At 38.9% G+C, this 21,437-nt stretch overlaps 1 protein-coding gene across 4 annotated transcripts in view; it reads left to right on the plus strand.

The window, feature by feature from the left end:
* Fbxw4 (F-box and WD repeat domain containing 4) overlaps positions 1-21,437 on the plus strand; it is an 89,453-nt gene that overhangs the window by 13,857 nt on the left and 54,159 nt on the right. For all 4 annotated transcript variants that reach the window (XR_013426441.1, XR_013426436.1, XM_078022453.1 and 1 more), the window contains exons 2-5: positions 6,963-7,062; positions 10,520-10,701; positions 11,146-11,278; positions 17,112-17,206. Coding sequence is in view for 2 of the 4 variants with exons in the window: in XM_078022453.1 (XP_077878579.1) it covers positions 6,963-7,062; positions 10,520-10,701; positions 11,146-11,278; positions 17,112-17,206 (510 nt within the window). In the remaining 2 variants the exon portion in view is untranslated. The remainder of the gene's footprint in view (positions 1-6,962; positions 7,063-10,519; positions 10,702-11,145; positions 11,279-17,111; positions 17,207-21,437) is intronic.

Here is a 21,437-nt window from a genome sequence, read left to right on the forward strand (position 1 = left end):
CTTTCTTTTTACATCCCAGAGAGATTTGTAGATAAGAGTTGGCAGAGCAGTCTATTCTTTTTCAATAAGAGGTCAGTTCTTTTGGTCCATCCTGTCAATTCTCTTTTTCTGCCCTAGGTTCTCTCTCAATCTGGCAGTGAAGATTGCTCTCTAGTAAAGTGAAATCAGGGACTACATTCATCCACTGGGAGAATTCAGTGAAAGATTTGTCTTAACATGTGTATGCCTAGTTCTAACCATTCAACCTAAAAGACAAAATGTTTGATACAAAATGAACAATTTCTGAAAGTTACAACTAAGTTAATTGGAGGAAAAAATGATTATTAGCTCAACTTTTGTGATGATACCATTAGTGAATATTAACTCTACATTTATTTTTATTTATGTAAAAATAATTAACCTCCTTTGAAGTAATTCATACCTTTACTCTGTTTTAGGTGTCATCTTTAAAACACCTCAATTGTGTGAGATATTATCTTCATTTCATAGGCAAAGAAATGGACAATTAGAGAAATTAGTTACCTGGAGGTGTATAACACACAGTGGGATACAGATTCCGGTTTCTTGAGCCTGCTTTCTGTGCTTTATGTATAACTTTACTTAATCGATATAACTGACAACAATTATTGCCCTAAAGCACTATTTGTTTACATCTTCTGACCTTGTTATTTATGGAGACATAATTTTGTATAGTGACTCCTCACTTCTACCTTTGCAAATTTGACTTAGTTTTAAAATGGCCATTAGTTGCTACACAGTAGTTGTTTCCAAAATGTTTTGCATTTTTCATATTGTCATTTCTAGTGGCAGTATATTCCATTGCATTAGAATGCTGCTTTCCACAGACAGGCTTTTGGGCTCTTTCCAGATTTAAAGTCTAATATATTACTGCAGCTATAAATATCTTTGCAAAAATGTATTTTTTTTCCTTTGAATTATTTCTCTGAACTAGTGCTCAAAGAATACTAGAACAGAAGTTATCATTTAATGACTTTTATCTTAGAACTCCTTTTTCAAAGATGGTACCAGTTAAACATACCACCAGTGATTTGTAAACCTAAACCTTTTATAGCACCAAAAGTTAGTCGAGTCTTTCCACCTATTTGATGTGAGACTGTACATTAATAATTGTTTTAAGGTACATGTCTGTAAACTAGTGTTATGGGATGTTTCCCCCAACATTTTGTTATGTGAACACCATGTGACTATTCTAAAACCTCTGTTGAACATGGATGACTGGTACTGGAGGTAGGATGTTTTCTTGATATATTTTTATCAGTTCCCTAAAGGTTTTTCCCTTACTCTGTTGCTTTTGTTTTCATAGTTCCCCCCCCCTCTGTGCAGTATTTAAAATTTAATAGAATCAAACTTGAGTGCTTTGTAATTGATAGATTTCTATTAGTTGTATAAACAGGAAACGGTCTCTGCTTTTTTGGAGATTATATATATTTCATTTTTGTCTAATTAAACTCTTTTAAATTGACTTTTGTTGTTTTGAATTTATTGAATTTATTGTAGTATGAGATGGCAATCTAAATCAGATTTTTGTTGTTGTTGTTTTATTGATAAATGCCCACTATTTGTTTATTTATTTATTTTTGTGTTACTAAGACCCAAGAGTGCTCTACTACTGGACTACATCCCTAGCCCTTTTTATTCTATTTTGAGACAGGGTCTCGCTAAGTTGCTCAGGCTAACCTCAAATTTGGAATCCTCCTGAGCGACTGGGAGATTCTACACTTGGCTATAAATGTCCAGTTTTTTTTTTTTTTTTTTGAATTTTAACATTTATTTATTTTTTCTTAGTTCTCAGCGGACACAACATCTTTGTTGGTATGTGGTGCTGCTGAGGATCGAACCCGGGCCGCACGCATGCTAGGCGAGCGCGCTACCGCTTGAGCCACATCCCCAGCCCCTAAATGTCCAGTTTTATCAGTAGTATTTATTGTTGTTATTTTTTTGTTGTTGGGGATTGAACCCAGATGTTTCACATGCTAAGCTTGTTCTACTACTGAGCTACACCCCTATTATTATTATTATTTATATTTTTAATTGTAGATGGACACAATACCTTTATTTTATTATTTTTATATGGTGCTTGCTGAGGATTGAACCTAGTGCCTCACATGCTAGGCAAGCACTACTACCACTGAGCTAAAACACCAGCCCCCACCCCTATTATTTTAAGGAATATTTTTCTTTTTAATATTACATTGTAGAAAAATTGGGAAATATGGAAAAGCACAAAGAAGAAAATAAACCATCTGAGGTTGGCTATCCACAGTTAACTATTTTTATTTTAGAGTATATCATTCCAGTATTCTTTTTAGACATGTATGTTCTTTTTCCCTTTCTCCCTTCTAATAAGGGAGAAAGGGAAAAAGACTGAACAACAATAATTAAGTAATGATTTCTTTTTTTTTTTTAATTTTTTTGGTAGTTGTAGATGGACACAATACATTCATTTTATTTTATTTTTTGTATGTGGTGCCAGGGATCAAACCCAGTGCATCACACATGCTAGGCAATGCTCTACCACTGAGCCACAACCTTGGCCCCAGTAATGATTTCTTTTGTTTGAAATTTTACTTTTTTATATATTAAATTCATATCAGTTTAGGCCATTTGTGGCTTTCTCTTTTGAAAATCAAAGACGGTTTGCTTATTGCCTATTTCTAAATGTCTTATAATTGAACTAAACTAGTAATAAAAGAAGCATAATTGCTCTATCAATAAATACTCACTGATCCTAGTGTGGTGATGTGCTCCTGTAATCCCAGTGACTTGGGAGGCTGAGGCAGGAGGATTACAAGTTTAAGGACAGCCTCAGCAACATAGTGAGGCCCTAAGTAACTTAGGAGACTCTGTCTCAAAAAGTAAAAAGGGGCTGGGGTTGGGGCTCAGTAGTAGAGCATTTGCCTAATATATGTGAAGCATTAGGTTCAATCCTCAGAACCACATAAAAAATAAATAAAGGTATTGTGTTCATCTACAACTAAAAGAATATTTAAAAAAAAAAGTAAAAAGTTCTGGGGTTGTGGCTCAGTGTCTAAATTCCCCCGGATTCAATCCCTGGAAACCCACCCCCCCCAAAAAAAGAAAAAGTTAAATGTCTGAATGGATATAATACTATAAGTGAAAAAAATATAAATTAGAAAAAACTTTACAATCAAATATACAAGAGTCTTTATAAACTAACAAAAATAACAACCATAAATCTAAAGTTGAGACAAAGAATGTGAACAAGTATTTCTCAGAAGAAATACTAGTGGCTTTTAAAATTTTGTTTTATTTTTGTTTGTAGTACTAGGGATTCAACCCTGGGTCTCACACATGCTAGGCTAGATCCCCAGTCCCCTACTAATGGTTTTTAAACATATGACCAGATATTCAGTCTTTTTCATAATTAAAAAATACATGTTTAAACAGGGAGGAAAATAAGTATTTTTTTACTTATTAGAATTACAAAGTTACTGACCATGTAATCTCACCTGTAATCTCAGTGGTTTGGGAGGCTGAGGCAGGAGGATCATGAGTTCAAAGCCAACCTCAGCAATAGCAGTAAGCAACTCAGTGAGACCTGTCTCTAAATAAAATACAAAGTGGGTCTGAGGATGTGGCTCAGTGGTTGAGTACCCCTGAGTTCAATCCTCGGTACCCCCCGCAAAAAAAAAAAAAAAAAAAAAAGGAATTAGATAAAAAGTGTGAATATCATGAAAAATAAGAAAAGACTGGAAACTGTTTTAGGCCAGAAGAGACTAAGGAAACATGGTGACTAAATACAATGTGGAATCCTAGATTGGATCCTGGAACAGAAAAAGACATTGGTGAAGAAATTGGTGAACTCTAAATAAAATCCAAATTTTATTAAATGCTTCAGTAATGTACTAGTGCTAATTTTTTAATTTTTACAAATGTGTAAATAGTTATATAAGATGTTAATATTAGGGCTGGAGTTATAGTTCAATGGTAGAGCACTTGCCTAGCACGTGTGAGGCACTGAATTCGATCCTTAGCACCACATAAAAATAAATAAATGAAATAAAGTTATTATGTTTATCTACAACTAAAAAAATACGTTAGCATTAGGGGAAGCTGAATGAAGGATATATGGGCAATTTGTATAATTTTAAACAAGTTAATATGCTATTGAAAGTGAAAGTTGGTTCGTCTTGTTTTGGATAACAATTTGTCAGTATCTACCAGATTAAAAATGTAGAGTTTCCTCTGACCTATTCAATGCCATTTCTAATATTTTTCTCTACATGCAAATAAAGATACAAAGGTATTTTTTGCCATATAGTTTGTTTTGGCAGAAGTCTGGAATTGATTTAAATATCAATAAGTAGGTGGCTGATGGAATAAATTATGATTGAATCATACAATGGAATTCTGTGCAACTGTTAAAAGGAGATAGATCTAAATGTATTGCTGTGGAATGACTCCCACCATATATTGTTAAGTGAAGAAAGCCATGAGTAGGATAGTGGACTACTGTTGTTGTTGTTGTTTTTAAATTAAAATGGGATAGATGTAGGAATATATGCACTCCAATATATATGCACCTGCAGTGTGTAGTTGCCTCTAGAAAGGAGGGAGAATCTTGGCCATTTGTTAGGAGAGTGACTTGCCTTTTCATTGTTGACCTTTCATACTATGTACATTTTTTTAAAATCCTGTGTGTTCATTATTAACCAAAATAATTAGTCTATACAAATAAATGAAAGTAGGCAGAGTATAGTTTATCTAGAAATGGTTAGTATCTTTCTGCCTGCCAAAACCATCCTTTCTAATGTACATCCATTAGAATCTTGAAAGCAAGACTTTCTTGCTGGCTTTTAGTAAAGCATGATAAATATGAATATATAAATAGAGGTTTGGAGAAATATGTCTCTCTCTCCTTGGCCACTGAATTTTGAGGCAGACATGGCAGTTATTACTATGTGTCTCAATCAGTGTACCTTGCATTGTCCAGTGGAATAAGCCAAGGAGACAGGAGAGATGTTGTGTCCTGAAATGGGATTTTCAAATTGCCCATGATTTCAAAATTCTATCTAAAGGTGTATTCTCAAAGAGGCTTTGAGTATTTTTTCCCATTTACCCACTCCAACAATGCCATTCCTGTTGCTGGTGTGTGCCCTTATCTCTTCTGCTGTTTCCTTCCTCATCCAAAAACAAACAAAAACCAAACTATATTTCCTCTCTAATATTTTTTGAATGAAAATTAAACAGGAAAAATTGAATTGTACAATGACATCATATACTTACCACTTAGATTCTATAATTATTTGGCTATATTTGCTTAATCATGCATTTAAAAAGTAAGTTGCAGATACCAGTACACTTTACCCCTAAACATTTAGGATGCATACATATAATTTACTAGAGCATATTAGATTTTTTTAATATTTATTTTTTTAGTTGTAGTGGACATAATACCTTTATTTTATTTTTATGTGATGCTGAGGGTCCAACCCAGCACCTCCCACATGCTAGGTGGGTGATCTGCTTCTGACCTGCAACCCCAGCCCAGTTTATGGGTATTTTTTTTAAAGAAAAATTCATACATAGTGAAGTTATATTTGAGTAAAACAAATGCTCAAATTTTAAGTAGATCATTTGATGCAGTTTTTTTTTTTTTTGGTACTCGGGATTAAACTTAGGGGCACTCAACCACGGAGCTGCATCCCATGCCCTATTTTGTATTTTAGTTACAGGGTCTTACTGAGCTGCTCAGCGCCTCCCTTTTGTTGAGGGTGGCTCTGAAGTCTCAATCCTCCTGCCTCAGCCTCCTGAGCTGCTGGGATTATAGACATGTACCACTGCTCCTGGTGATGCAGTTTTGATGAATGCATACACACCTGTATAACCCAAACCCCTTCAAGATATGGAAAAATTTCCACATGTTCCTTCCCAGTTAGTCCCTTTTGCTACTCTGGTGATAATCAATGTTCTGATTATTTTCATCATTGGTTAGATAACCCTTTTGTTAAATTCACATAAATGAAATCATTAAATATGAACTCTGAGGTTTCTTTCATTCATCATAATATATATTGTTACTCATTTGCATTACTATATACATTTGTACTTCTTTCCTTTTTTGTTGCTGAGAAGTATTCCATTATGTGAACATACCACAGTGTATTTATCTATTCTCCTGTTGGTGAATTCCTGGGCTATTTATACCTTTTGGCTAATATGACCAAAATTCCTATGAACATCTGTAAGTCTTCTTTTGGATATATATTTGTATTTCTTCTGGATAATTACTAATTCATATATATAGATTTATAATGAACTGCCAGATCTTTTCCCAAAATGGTTGTACCATCTACCACCAATCTAGGAAACACCCTTATTGGTCTTTTAAAATATATATAAACATATACAAAGAAGATTTCTCCATCTGGATACAAGTCCTTTTTCAGATAAACATTTTTATGAATCTTTTCTCGCAGATTGTAGTTTGTGTATTTGTTTTGGTGAGCACTAGTTTTTAATTTTGATAAAGTCTAATGTATTAGATTTTTCTTTTGTTATTGCTTTCTGTGTCCTAAGAAAACTTGCTCATGTGATAGCTTTATAGTTTTAGATTTATATTTATGATCTATTTTGTTTTTCCTGTTTGGTGTGAGGTAGGAATCATGGTCCTTTTTTTTTTTCCCCCCCAGTATGGGTACTGAGGAATTCCAACATTATTTATCATCTATTCTATATTAGATTACTTTGGTATCACAATAGTTGTTTTTAGTAGTTTAAAGGGTAGGCTTTTCTTCTTGGCTTTCTTTGTTATCCAAGTATGGAGAAAGGAGAGTTATGCTTTCCTGGACTCCTAATCCCTCTACTTACATTTTGTTATATTCCGGATGTTCCCAAGTCTTGATTCAGTAAGCCCATTGAATTTTCTCCTCTTGGCAATGATTTGCAGTGACTGGATTCTCTGTTTTGTTTGGACATAGGATGAGCAATGTCCCAGTGAAGGAACGGGTGAAGGTGTCCCAGAACTGGAGGCTGGGGCGCTGCCGAGAGGGGATTCTGCTCAAGTGGAGGTGCAGGCAAGTAGCCTTTCACTCTTTAAAATCTTCCTGGGACCAGGGGCTGGGGTTGTGACTCAGAGGTAGAGTACTTGGCTACCATGTGTGAGGCACTGGGTTCAATTCTCAGCACCACATATAAATAAATGAATAAAATAAAGGACCATCAATGGCTAAAGAAATATTAAAAAAAAAAAATCTTCCTGGGACCAAAGATCATAATGAAAACTGAAATGTCATGGGGGCTATCTTGGGTGCGGTGGCACTGGTGATACTTTAAATACCACAAAGGGTGCAGCAGAGGGACAACTTATTTTCACATTTAAAAAATGATTATTAAAAATTGTACTTTGTTCACAAATGCCATATTTTTATAAAAAATAAATGTTTATTGTAGAGGTATGAAAAATAATTTAAAAAATATAAAAAAGAAAATAAAAATTACCTCTAATTCTACCATGCAGAGGGGACCTCTATTAAATTTACTTCATCAAAAGGCATAAATGAGGGGGCCAGGGTTGTGGCTCAGCGGTAGAGCACTCGCCTAGCACACATGCGAGGCTCTGGGTTCGATCCTCAGCACCAAATAAATAAATAAGTAAATAAATAAATAAGACAAAGGTATTGTGTCCAACTAAAAAATCAATATTAAAAAAAGGTATAAATGAAGTCAGTGCTCCAGTCTATCTTGTTTTACAATTATTTTCTTTAAATCTTTCGTTTTAGGGAGTTACTTCTTCACTCTTGGCTTCCTTTAACATTCTCCTGCACTTTTTAATTTAATTTAATTTTAAGTGTAGGAATCAAACCCTGGGCCTTATATATGTTAGGCAAGTGCTCTGCCACAGAGCTACATCCCTAGATCCAACTCCTCTTTATTATTAAGAGGCAAAAATAATATCTAAATGATTGGATGTATATGTTACAGGAGGTAGAACTTAAAAAAGGTGCCAGAAAATTTAGATGGTGGCTGTGCCACTGTTAATGTTACAAATTTTATGCTCTGTAGGCATAAATTATTTTATAGTTATTATTTGATTGCCTGCCAAAAAAGTGCTTCTTGTTGATTGGTGGCAACAGGTAGGAAATGGCATCAGTCCTCATTCTGGACTGACCTTTCCCTGTGCTGATAGATGCAGGTAGGCTTTAGTATCTGATGACCTTCTCCTTTGCTTGGTATCCACTGGTTTCACCGGCATCAGTTGCTGTGACTTATATGTTAGTGGTGATGGTCAAGAAGCTATGGGAGATGAAGGACTTATCCTTTGCTTCCCACTTGTGTCTTTTGACTCTCCCTACTCCAACCATATTTATTTATTTATTTATTTATTTATTTATTTATTTTTTTAAAGAGAGAGTGAGAGAGGAGGGGGAGAGAGAGAGAAAATTTCTTAATATTTATTTTTAGTTCTCGGCGGACACAACATCTTTGTTGGTATGTGGTGCTGAGGATTGAACCCGGGCCGCACGCATGCCAGGCGAGCGCGCTACCGCTTGAGCCACATCTCCAGCCCTCCAACCATATTTAATACCAAAGAATGTGCTGGGCATGGTAGCACATGCCTGTATTACCAGCAGTTCTGGAGTCGGCTGCAGGAAGATCTCAATTTCAAGGTTAACCTTAGCAATTTAGTGAGACCCTGTCTCAAAAAAAAAAAAAAAAAAAAAAGGCTGGGGATATAGCTCAGTGGTAGAGCACCCCTGGGTTCTGTTTCCAGTTCTGAAAAACAAAATAAAACAAAACAACAATAAAAAGAAACCCCAGAGAGTAGAGTTTATTTCTCTATTAATGTTTTGTCCCTGACATTGTCTTTTTGGGCTAGATTCCAGTAGTTTGGCAAATAAACACATAGGATAGTTACCAGGCTGCCCTGGGATTCTCCATTGTTCACCTGGCATGAACCTGGTTTCTTGTTGTAGGCAAATGCTGTTTACCAGATGGCTCTAAAGCGCATGAATTCCAGCCCCCTCTGTTTGCTGCCTACTTGAGTGGGCTACACACTCATGCGAAGGATATTGAAGAGGAATGTGCATAATGAATGAGAATGCAAACATTTATACACAGTCTACACATGTTCCATGTAATATATGCACACCCTTGTAAAATCCCTCATGAGCAGAAACTAAGTTACTACAAAGTCCAAGCTGCATTTAATGGCCCGTCAAGTCAATTTGCAGAATTTTTCCACATTCCCATGACGCTTGTTTTAAGGAACCTGGGGAAGAAACACAGCCCAGTTTGCTCAGACAGGCTTGGCAGTGGGAGATGATGTCTGTACATGGGGATGACTCAGATGTCCCTGTGCTTTTCTTGGGACCTGGTAGCTCTAGGACCTCAAGGTAGGATAGAACAGGTGGTATATCTACCTTGGCAAAGGCTTTAGTTTCCACCAGAAAACCTAGTATCTGGCAGAGTCTTCTTTTTTCTTAAGGCTCACTCTGTGCCATGAGACTGGCCTGTGGCTTTTAACCTTTCTTCCTTCTACAGATTGGAAAGGAACTCTATAGCTATTTGTGGATTTCTTTCATCAGATGCTATGAGAACTGACTTTCTTTATGGCCCCTGAACTGTAGCAGACCTCTGTAGCTGTTTCTCCATCACCACATTTATCCTTCAATTTAGCAATATAGATATCCTCCGAGGATCAAACATGTATCAATACATTAGCATCCTTTCCTGAATGGCTTTATTCCTTTCGCTTATAAATTTGCTTTCACTGGGGCTTCTTGGGGCTCATTCTTCTCCTTTCTCCATGACACCCTATCTCACCTGTTAGGAAAGGGGTATATGTGGAAGTCTCGGAGCCTTGAAACCTTTAGTCTTGGAACCTTTAACACTTACACATCAGTAAGGATGCAGGATGAAAGTTATTGACTTGTCTGGAAGAGCTTTTGACTCTACCTACTCCTTAACCTTTTAATCTTTTTTTTTTTAATATTTTTTAGTTGTTGATGTGCCTTTGTTTATTTTTTTAAAATTTATTTGTGGTGCTGAGGATCGAACCCAGAGCCTCACACATGCTAGGCAAGTACTTTACCCTAAACCACAACTCCAGTCCTAACCTTTTGATCTTATAAGCTCTGCTTACTCATGAGAAATCCAGGTAGCCAGTTATTCAGATATTAAGCATTCTCTAATTAAAAGAGAGATTTAGCTGGTCTTGCAATTTTGACTCTTTTAGAAAGTCCAAAAAGGGTTGGTAGAGTGTTTGCCTAGCATGTGTAGGCCCTGGATTTGATCCTCAGTGCTACAAAGAAGAAAAAAAAAAAAGTTCCAAATATTAGGTCACCACAAAGCTCACTCTGATTTTCTATGGGTAGCCAAGGGCTGGCAGTTTTGATATGGGGATTAAGGTGTGAACTGTTAGCTTTGCAAGCTGTCCTTGGTAGATTGGGGATTGGTCTCTTAAAAAATTGGGAAGTCAGGTTTTCTTGATGTATCTTGGTGAGTTGTAAATGTTCTCTTCCATCTCTGTAGTCAGATGCCCTGGATGCAGCTAGAGGATGATTCTCTGTACATATCCCAAGCTAATTTCATCCTGGCCTACAAGTTCCGCCCAGATGGTGCCAGCTTGAATCGTCGGCCCTTGGGAGTCTTCGCTGGGCATGATGAGGATGTTTGTCACTTTGTGCTGGCCAACTCACATATTATCAGTGCAGGAGGGTAAGTGCTGCAGGTTTCTCCTTCCTCCCTCTTCTGTAGTGTTCTTTGGGGGACTTGTGTCTGCTTCTGACTTCCCCACCACAACTCCAAAGGGATGAGAAGGAGTACTAGAAGGGCTGGTGGTTTTTTTCCATTTAAAGCAGAGTTTTACCAAAAGCAGTTAATAGAGTTAGCTGGAGAAGGAAAACAGGAAGAGCCTTTAATGCAGAGTGAAGCTGGTTTTGATACTTGCCAGGGTGAAATTTATTTTAGTCCTAGTTCTGTTCAGCCCTAAGCGTGCTGAAGATACAAAGGTACCTAGAAGCTCAGCACCTTTTGGACCAAATTGCTTAACACTTAGCAAGTTTGGAGTCACTGGAGACTTGGGCTGTTTTTGTAGATTTATTCTCTTCCTATGGAGAGAATAATTGACTCTTGGGGATGTTCTCCTTATTTTTGTCCTAGAGATGGGAAGATTGGTGTCCATAAGATTCACAGCACCTTCACTGTCAAGTACTCGGCTCATGAACAGGAGGTGAATTGTGTGGACTGCAAGGGGGGCATCATTGTGAGTGGCTCCAGGGACAGGACGGCCAAGGTGAGGTGGTCTCTCCATTATGTACTGTTATTCCCTCCTGTCTATAGGGAGTGTGGTGGGATTGGCTGAGAGTATTGGATGGGAGCAGGGGAGAAACAACACAATAAAGAACTCACTTATGTTTCTCTGGTGCACAGCTTGCCATGCCAGGCTGTGTCCCTGCCAGCTGGACTAGGAAAGGAGTGGACAGTGGCTGGGAAGCTTGCCACTCACTTGAAATGTGGCGTGAACTCAAAAACAGAGGGCCTGGCCAGCTTTTCCTCTTTGAGCTGAGTTTCCTCAAGTTTGTGGGTTGAGTTCTAACCCCAATATTTTATTTTAAAATCTCCCTTCTTTTGCTTGCTCTCTATTTAGGGAGATTAATTTTTCACCACCTTGTTTATAAGCAATCAGGATGATAATTAAAATATGTTTTTACTGCTTTTCTGGAGAGTGATGTGGTCAGTAAGCAGTGGAGATGATGAGAGAGAAGGGTGTTGTTTGTTGTGTCATTGCCAAAATGCCTGGTCCCCAGCCATCCACCAATGCATAAAAGAATGAGGCTGATAAACAGTGTGACCTTTGCTTTATGAACTCATCTCATCCATATCTAGGTCAAATAGGCTCATACTCATGAGACAGAAAAGTTCTCCATGCCTACATCCAGCAGTCCTAGCCAGGAAACAGGCCTGGTTCTTTGAGGCTGCTGTAGGAACTTTGCTGATAATTAAGTTAGTGGTACAGGAGGCCCAGGAGTATCTTGCTTATCTATTTTATAGTATCTAGAGGCTCCATAGTGCTAACAGGAGTAAAATGTTTGCTGGTGTCGCAAATGGGCCACTAAGTCATACAGAGAGAGGGAAGTTGCAGTTTTTACTCAATAATGTTTCTGATTCTGTGTACCCTCTGCTGTTTACTTCTTTGAGTTGCTAATTTATGTAAAAAGAAGAGATTAATATGTTCCCTCTCTTTGCTGTTTTTTGCCTTACGTTTTGATTTAGTCAGAAAGAATGCACACCAACACAGGAAACCTGGGAAAAATCTCACAAATATTTTGAAGCAATAGGGAAACTGATTTTCCTGTCATTTGCTTCTTCCCCTGCCTCAGACTTATTTCATATTTCTTATTGGTCACTGTATTTGTAGCATTTTTTGTAAAGATATTGGCCTTAACTTGTCATAGTGCTCAAAAGTAAATTTGCATAGAAACATTTTGTGGCATATGTGACCTAGATATTTCTGTCTCATTCTGGCATCTTCCTGTCATGACTGCAGGCTTCTTCCAGTTCCTCCTTTTTAATGACATCTCTTTTTCTGTGGTATGACACCCAGGGTAGTATAAATCTGAGCTTTGTGACCAAGTGAAGCAATCTGAGGGTTGGAGAATGATATCAATTTTATGTGGGTTATTTGGTTCATTTCATATATAAGTACTAAATCAGTCCTATTTAGTGGCTTAGATTTTTTTTTTAATATTTATGTTTTAGTTGTAGTTGGACACAGTATCTTTATGTTATTTATTTATTTTTATGTGGTGCTAAGGATCGAACCCAGGGCCTCACACATGCTAGACAAGCGCTCTACGGCTGAGCAATAACCCCAGCCCAGTGACTTAATTTTTAAAAAAATATTTAAATTAGGAACTTTCTCCTTTTAAAATTGCAACACAGTTCACCCTCTTCCTTTTCAGAATTTCTTATGGGTCACTGACAGAACTCTCTTCTCTGGTTCTTCTTTATCTCCTGAAAGGTGGTTGGCTCTTTGGGGGGGTTCCCAAATGCTCTCCCAGCCAATTCATCTTTTCTGGCTTTCTGGATGCTACTTGGGTTTTCCTCCTTTTTCTTGTTGTCTTTACATTCAGCCACCTTTCTTTTCCTAGCCCAAATTTGTCTGTAATTAACTCTCCATTTCTTTTCAGTGGCATCTGTAATTCTATAGCTATTTCTTCAGACTTCTAATGTACCTAAACCTACATAGGAATTTATAAGTGATGTTTGCCTATAAACCACTATAGATTATTTTTAGGGAGTTCCCCAAATATATACTGTCTTTTAGGAAAGAGAAAATTGTTTTATGGGGTTAAGGAGACAGAACATTCTCTTTGCAAGATTTCTGAGCTGGGAACTGCCCAGAGAGCCTTCTTCCTTCCCTTTTTCCCAGTTTCAGATTTTCTTTGATTTAATTTGGATTGCTTCTCTGGGCTTTAGTAGGGTCAGTTTTGTCCCAAGATGTCAACAAATTGTAGCCTATGTTTTTGGTGCCTGGCCTGGTACTGACCATCTTTCCATTTCCTCTTATTTTTCTATTGTTTGATTCATCATTATGAGTGCGTACTATATGTGAGACTTGGTGCACCAGGCACCCAAGGTCTTCAAAGGTGAGGAAGATGCAGCTTCTGGGCTCAAACATGTACACTTGTCCCTGAAACTGATGGGAAGAGGCCAAGACTATGAAGTATAAGGCTCTTAGGAGGGACCTGAAAGTTCAGAGGAAGGAGAGAGCACATTGGATAAGAAGGGGGAACTTTAAGAAGGAGGGAGCACTTGATCTGTTTTTTTAAATCTGATTTTAGTCATTTTTCAAAGCATAGGTTTGCTTATTTTCTAATGATGTATTGGTTCATTTTTCTCATTTTATCCTTTAGGGTAAATTTTCCCCCTTATAATTCTGTTCATAATATATTTTGGATACCCAGCATATTCTGCTGTATTTACTCTAATTTTTATTAGTACATTATAGTCATACATAATTGGGCTTATTTTTTTTCTTTTTGTTGTAGTTGGACACAATACTTTTATTTATTTATTCATTTATTTATTTATATGTGGTGCTGAGGATTGAACCCAGGGCCTTACACATGCTAAGCGAACTCTACCACTGAGCCACAACCCCAGCCCAATTTGGCTTATTTTGAAAAATTCATAAATGCATATGGCATAATTTGCTCCATTTCAATCCCCAGTACTATCCCTCTCTTCTGTATCTAATCTATTTTAAAAGAGTGTTCTTTTTTTGGGGGGGGTACTAGGAATTGAACTCAGGGCCACTTGATCATAAGCCATATACCTAACCCTACTTTGTATTTTATCTAGAGACAGGGTCTCACTGAGTTGCTTAGTGCTTTGCCACTGCTGAAGCTGGCTTTGAACTCATGATCCTCCTGTCTCAGCCTCCTGTGCCACTGGAATTATAGGTGTGTGCCACTGTGCCCAGTAGGATTTTCATAATATTACAAATTATTCATGTTTTTTTTAATGGCTTTAACATGAACAAAGCATCATTTACTTACCACTTTTTTTCTAGTGGGTGAATGTTTGCACCGATTTTTTTCCTGGATCCAAGGACCTTGTAATAAGAAACACCTTCACTGAATGCCTGATACATTGGTCAAATACTATGAGAGGTGATTTATGCTTATCTTCACTTTTCCACAATACAACCTGAGAGAAGAGATAATTTTCCATTTGATATATGAAGAAACTGAGGCTAAAATGTTATGAAATATCCCTAAGATCAAAGATAATAAGTAACAACTAGGATTCAAACCCAGATTGGTTGGATTCTAAAGTCTGTACATGCTTTTCCTTTTTTTTTTTTTTAAATATTTAGTTTTTAGTTATAGGTGGGCACAATATCTTTATTTTACTTTTATGTGGTGCTGAGGATTGAACCTGGTGCCTTACGCATGGTAGATGAGCACTCTATATCTGAGCTACAACCTCAGCCCTGTACATGCTTTTTCTACAACCACAGACTGCAGGGAATATTTTATCATTTAGATTTTTCTTTGTTTTAGGATTATTTTCTTAGGATAGATTCTCAGCATTAGAATTCCTGAGTCAAAAGACTTTGGTTGTTCTTTTTTTGTGTGTGTGGGGGGAGCGGTTTCCAGGATTGAACTCAGGGACACTTGACCGCTGAGCCACATCCCCAGCCCTGTTTTATTTTTTATTTAGAGACAAGGTCTCACTGAGTTGCTTAGCGCCTTGTTTTTGCTGAGGCTGGCTTTGAATTTACAATCCTCCTGCCTCAACTTCCCAAGCTGCTGAGATTACAGGTGTGTGCCCCCATAACTGGCAACTTTTGGTCATTCTTGCTGCACCTAATCTGCTTTTTAAAGGGCTATATAAATGTCCATTCACCCTTAGTCTTTTCCAGGTTAGGTCTGTTTTGAATCTGGCCATTGAGGGTGAAGATATGACCAGCATACTGTGTCCGCTCCTTGTCATGGATACTCATGTTTGCTGAAGGATGCTATGCTGCTGTGGCAGGCTGGGAGGGTCACTTTCCCAAAGTTATACTTGGAATTAGCAACATGCTTCCTGAGCCACTCCCAGAGACTAGGAACCTTGTTCTGTGGTTCACAGAATCTAGGAATCTACCAATCTTCTCTGTGGAGTGCACTAGTGAATTTGGGCCTAGGCTGTCCCCAGAGATTTTTGTAAATTAGAGTTCTTAATGCCCACCCCCACAAACCAGAACTTGCCTCCAAGGGTGTTTGTTTATAGCAGGGAAAAGTCAAAGGTATCTTCTAAGATGGAGCAGTCTAACAGAGGAAGACAGAAGTACATCTAGTTATTGTCAAGGGACTGATAGAGTCCAAAGAATAAGCTGGAATTCTGGCATTCCAGGGAAGATTATAGTATTTACCTTTTTGTTTGTTTTTTCTTCCCCCTCATTTAGGATCTTCTTGTTAAATTTGTTTTCTTACCCCAGTGTTGGGAAAAATTATCCATCACCCCACCCCCAACTCCCATCACACAGAGAAACTCTAAGAAACACTTTCTCCTTTTATAGGGAAGAGATACCATGTGACCCTAAAGCAGAACCACCCCCACTCCATCACCAATCCCTTAAACTGAAGGAATGTTTCCTTGAAGTTCTTCCATCTAAGGTCCTGCCTGCATTGGGTGTGTTCCTCTTATAGCACTGAGGGAACCTTGAGAGGTCATTGATCCATCTGGCTGCCTTGGGATCTCCTCTGGGGACAGCCCCTACATTTGAGGTTTCCTTTCTGTTTGGTTAGAGGCTTATGTTCCTGTGTGTGTCATCTTGGGTAGGGTGAGGTGAGGGGGGAGATTTCTAAATGCACTGCCTGCCAAGAGGGCTCTGTGAGTGTCGATTAGAGTTAAGCCCAGAGTGGCTGCTAATGTACATTCCTGACTGATAGGGACCAGATAATGAGCTTCAAGCAATATTTTTAACCTGTAGGAGATATGGAAGCTTAAGAGAGCTGAGCTTTTCTGCTACTTTTGGTGACACTAGGTGCTAAATGCCCTGCTGACATGAATAGCATTGAATCCTGGGCATTATGAACAAACAACATACCACCTTCCTACTTTGAAGACTCTCTTCTTCCGTTCTCTCCTTCCCTGAAGTTTTCTTTTTATTCTTCTAACTATTCATGTCTTCCCTTACCGCATCTTGATATTCCTTCCTCTCCTACTTGCCCAAAGTAAATTTTTGGTGAGAGATAGGAGAAAAAAATATCACAAACATTGGGTGGGGGCATTGCTGAGAGGGGTAAGCCTCATCTTCTCACCCCTTTCTAGTCAAGTCTCAGCTGAGGAATGTGGAACTTCTAATTCCCTGGTATAAAATTGGCTGGTATGTGAAGGTTCTTAAGCAGAAGTAAAAGAGGTGGTTAGAATTGGGAGTTAGAATCTGTCTGGGTGGTAGGTAAGCTAGAGGCTGGAGAGGCTCCTCTGCTGATACCCTGAACTCTGTGTGTACAGGACAGAAAGGATTCTCTATTTCCCTACCACCCTATGCACAGTCATCCCCACCTACTATACCTTATCTCTCCTTTAATCCCAGGCAATGCCAATGAGAACATCTCCTCTCCTATTTCCAGGTATGGCCTTTGGCCTCAGGCCGACTGGGGCAGTGCTTACACACCATCCAGACTGAAGACAGAGTTTGGTCCATTGCTATCAGCCCATTGCTCAGGTAAGGGGACATTTTTTGATGTAATTTTTTCATATAATAATGCTTTTGCTTTACTATTTACTAGGTCAGATGAGCTAGAAAATCTTCCAACTGTGCATTCTAGGTTGCTTTGAGCCACTCTTTTGAAGATTTTTTTAATTTTCCAGAGACTTGAGGTCTTTAAGCCCTTTCATATATTCATGGGATTGAGATAACCTTCCAGGAGCTAATTTCCAAAGCACCTAACCTCAGAAATATTAAGGAAAAAATACCATATTGAAATGTAATTAAGAGTCCAGCTGTAACCAGGGGTGTTCTTTCCAGAGCAGATGCCCTCTAGGATTCCTCCAAAGCAAAGGCCTCTCAGCATCCCTGGAAAGTGACAGCAGCATCTAGTCTGCTGTCATGACTCACATTTCTGCTTTATTCCTTCTGGAAAATGTCCTCTGGCTTATCCCTTGTAGGTTTGAATTGTCAGGAGAGGCTTGGGACCTGTATCCTACTGGACCCTCACCCAAAGATAAATAGATGTGAAGAAACAGAAACTGGAAATGTAGAAGTGTAACATTTTTTATGATGGTTTTACCCTACCCCTTAAACAAGTGATCTTTGTGTCCTGACTTCTGGTTTCCTCCAACCCCACAAGTACTGGGGATTGAACCCAGGAGCGCTTTACCATTGAGTTAAATCCCCAACCTGTTTTCATTTTTTGAGATAGGGTCTTGCTAAGTTGTTTAGGACCTTACTGTTACTAAAACTGGCCTCAAATTTGCAATACTCTTGCCTCAGCCTCCTGAGTTGCTAGGATTACAGGTGTACACCACTATGCCCAGCTTGACTTCTGCTTTCTCAGCTCTCTTGAACTAAGTCGGGGTCTCTGTCCTCCCCAGCAGGGTACACTGCCTCTCTCCTGTACCTTTTAAATCACAGTAGTTCCTAGGATCTTTCCCATCTTCGTCCTTCACTCCACACTGAATGGAATTGGAAAAGCTGGAGGACTGTCACCCTCCAGCACTGGGTTCAGTCAGTCATTTGTTTTATGAGTGAGCTAGTCCCCCCTTTCCTCAGCTCCTTTCAACCTCTTTTTCCTCACCCCATAGAGCCTGTACCCCTCCTCCTGCTCTCTTCTACAACTCCCTTTCAAACTTTTTTCTTCCTAAGAATTAGAGCCGATTAGCCACGTCATTAATTCTTCAATTTGACGGCTGATATAGCAGGACCTGAAACACATTGCTGACCCCAGAAAATGGAGACCCCATTCCTTAGCATATTGACGATGGGAGAAGTTAATTAAAATTCCACAGAGCAGAGGTGTCGGCTAACCTATAAACCTGTCGCTGTTCTGAACAAATCATTCCAGCAATCCTAGGAAAGAGGGAAGGAAGACTAGTGGGGAGTGGAGAGGCTAAGTGTGTGGGAGCGGAGGTGGAAAATGGAGCCATCCAGCTTTGTCTCCTCCTCTGTTTCTCCCTCATACTACCCTTCTTAAAGTCCATTAGCAAGGTGCAGGTCTCGATGGGCTAGATATTATATATAAGACTAAGAGAAGGCAGGACAGTGTAGGAGGTGACAGGTATGCTAGAGACGTTGCCTAGTAGTTGCCTATGGACTTTTACTGGCTTCAGAAAATGAGGGTGGGTGGGTGGTGGAGGAAGTGCTTCAGGTCCATGTATTTCCTGCATGTAGATCGAGGCCAGAGAGCACAGATAGGCTCTCCCCTGTTCCCCCAACCCCAGAGTCCCCTACTCCAGCCACCTCCTCTGGAATGTGTTAGGCTACCTCTTAATAGAAGAGAGCACAACACCCATTTCAGATGATGCCAATAAAAGAGATGTCAAGAAGCTTTTGAGATCCAATAAACTAAGTTTGGGTTTTGGGCACAACTTGGAAACTGGTATAACTTGGAAACTACTATGTGACTGCTGCCATTCCCTGCAGTTGATAGTTCCTTTCTAGTCATCTGCTTTGTGCAGACCCTCAACTAAGTCCTTGCTGCGTTTCATTTTTAGTGAAGTTCTGGGCTTGTGTTTTCTTCCCAATCTTCAGAATCTTCTTAGTGTATTTTCTTGGCTCTGGGTGGTTCTTTTGCTCACAGTTAGCTGTTTGGCTGCTGACTCAGTTGTTTTTTTTTTTTTTTAAGTATAAGGATTGAATCCAGGGGTGCTTAACCACTCAGCTACATCCCCAGCTCCCCCTTTTTTTATATTTTATTAGAGACAGGGTCTTGCTGATTTGTTCAAGGCCTTGCTAAGTTGCTGAGGCTGAGTTTTGAACTTGCGAACCTCCTGTCTCAGCCTGCTGAGTTGCTGGGATTATAGGTGTGATGGCACCTGGTTCTGACCTACAGTTTATATATATATATATTAGTTTTAGGTGGACACGATACTTTTGTTTATTTTTATGTTGATGCTGAGGATCAAACCCAGTGTCTCACCCATGCTAGGCAGTGCTATACCACTGAGCCATAATGCCAGCCCTGACCTATAGATTTGAGATGGTTTTTCCTCCAGCTCCACAGATGATGTCTTGAACTCTTTTAAAATAGTTTTCATTTGGGGTTCTGTCTTTATATTAGATGACCAGGGTAAATGTTGATGTTACCTCTGACCCCTTTTCTCTTATCCAAAGAATATACTAGGCTAGGATCTTTATACTTTATTGTTAGGTTCATTTTTTTTTTTTATTGTGTTCATGACTTTGATCCTTTCAACAAACTCATCCATTTCTTCAACCTTGGGAGGCACTGACTCTAAGCCTCAGGGTCTATTGTTTAGAGTAGTCTGGGACCTCTGCTTTACCCTCTGCTTGCAGGGGGGCTAGGTGAGTCATTCCGTTCTAGCCTTCACTTCCTCATCTATTAAGTGTGAATACTCTTTTCTTTATAGACCTTGCTAGATTACTGTAAAGATGACCTGAAAGAATGTATATGAAAAGACTCTGAAAAGAATCCGCTCTTATCTGGTGTAACATTTGCTTAGTGACTTCAGGTGTTCTCATGTACATTCTGTGGGCTTCTCTGGGCTTCTCCAGACTCACAGGGAGTTTCGCTGCTCAAGAAGAGACTCAGTAGGAACCCCTCTTTTCTCTTCTTTTTTCCTTGGAGTGTCCTTGCCCTCAACCACTGTCTTCTGTTGCCCTCTCTGCCACCATTCCTGTTGATTATGGTTGTGATATCACTAATGTGATGTGACCCTGGACCCCTCATGAAGAACATGAGGGGATTTGGGCAGCAGTTGTTCTATGGGACAGGTCCTCCCCCCCTTTACCTGCCAATTTTTTATTGTTTCCTTGTATAGTTACAAGGAACCTTGGCATTTAAGAGACATTTAGCTCAGCTCTTTCCTTGATTAATTTCTTTATCTATTTAAAACACTTTGCCAGACCTATTCACTTTACCTATTTTTGATGCAGGGCTTTTCTACTTCTTATGTATATACTCAGTCACCTGTAGTAGGAAACATGGAATCTCAAGCCTTTGGCTTAAGCAGTGGTATCAACCAGGAGAAAGCAGGTGTTCTGTCCTGTGTCCAGGTGTCCTTTTTTTGGTGAATTTTCTTGAATTCTTGATTTGGGTTAACAGTTGTGGGGATGATATTTAATATCTCTTATGTACTCAGAGCTGCATTTAGATACTCAGAAAATGCAGAAAGAAAACAGTAGGTTCTGAAGATATCAGGTAAAGACCTTTTTCTCTGTATCCCTTGTGCCTGCCTACTATGCCTCTTATTGTTCTGACTCTGATAATCTTGTTTTCAAGATTCATGCCTTATGAGTGAGGCCCACATCCTATAGAGGAAATCCCACCCCAAGCTGTTAGGAGGAAGGATGGTTGAGATGGCAGAGTATGCCTGGAGTGAAAGGGTCTGTCTGAGTGTAGTTGTGGGGCAAGAATATGTCAAGCCCAGTTGGTCCCAGGTGTACAACCACTTGCAGTCACATTGAATTCTGAGGACTTTCTTATGAGTAAAACATAAAAGAAGATTTCGTTTAAATGTGTAATATGTTTGATTGTCATTTAAAAATTATTTCTAGTGGAGTAAAGCTAGTAAATAAATATTCAAGAGCAAGAACATGTGGAACTGTTGAGGACTTAACTTCATTCCTTTGTATTTCCCATCTTTTCCTTTCTTATTCCCTTTCACCTCACTCCCTGTGTTTTCTGAATACTTGCTATGTGGCGGCCACCCCAGGATCTTCTGAATCAGTGGTGGGAATAGGATAGATATATTATTATGATGCTTGCTAGGCTAGA

This window comes from Ictidomys tridecemlineatus, chromosome 1 (genome assembly GCF_052094955.1).
Source record: "Ictidomys tridecemlineatus isolate mIctTri1 chromosome 1, mIctTri1.hap1, whole genome shotgun sequence".
Lineage (NCBI taxonomy): Eukaryota > Metazoa > Chordata > Mammalia > Rodentia > Sciuridae > Ictidomys > Ictidomys tridecemlineatus.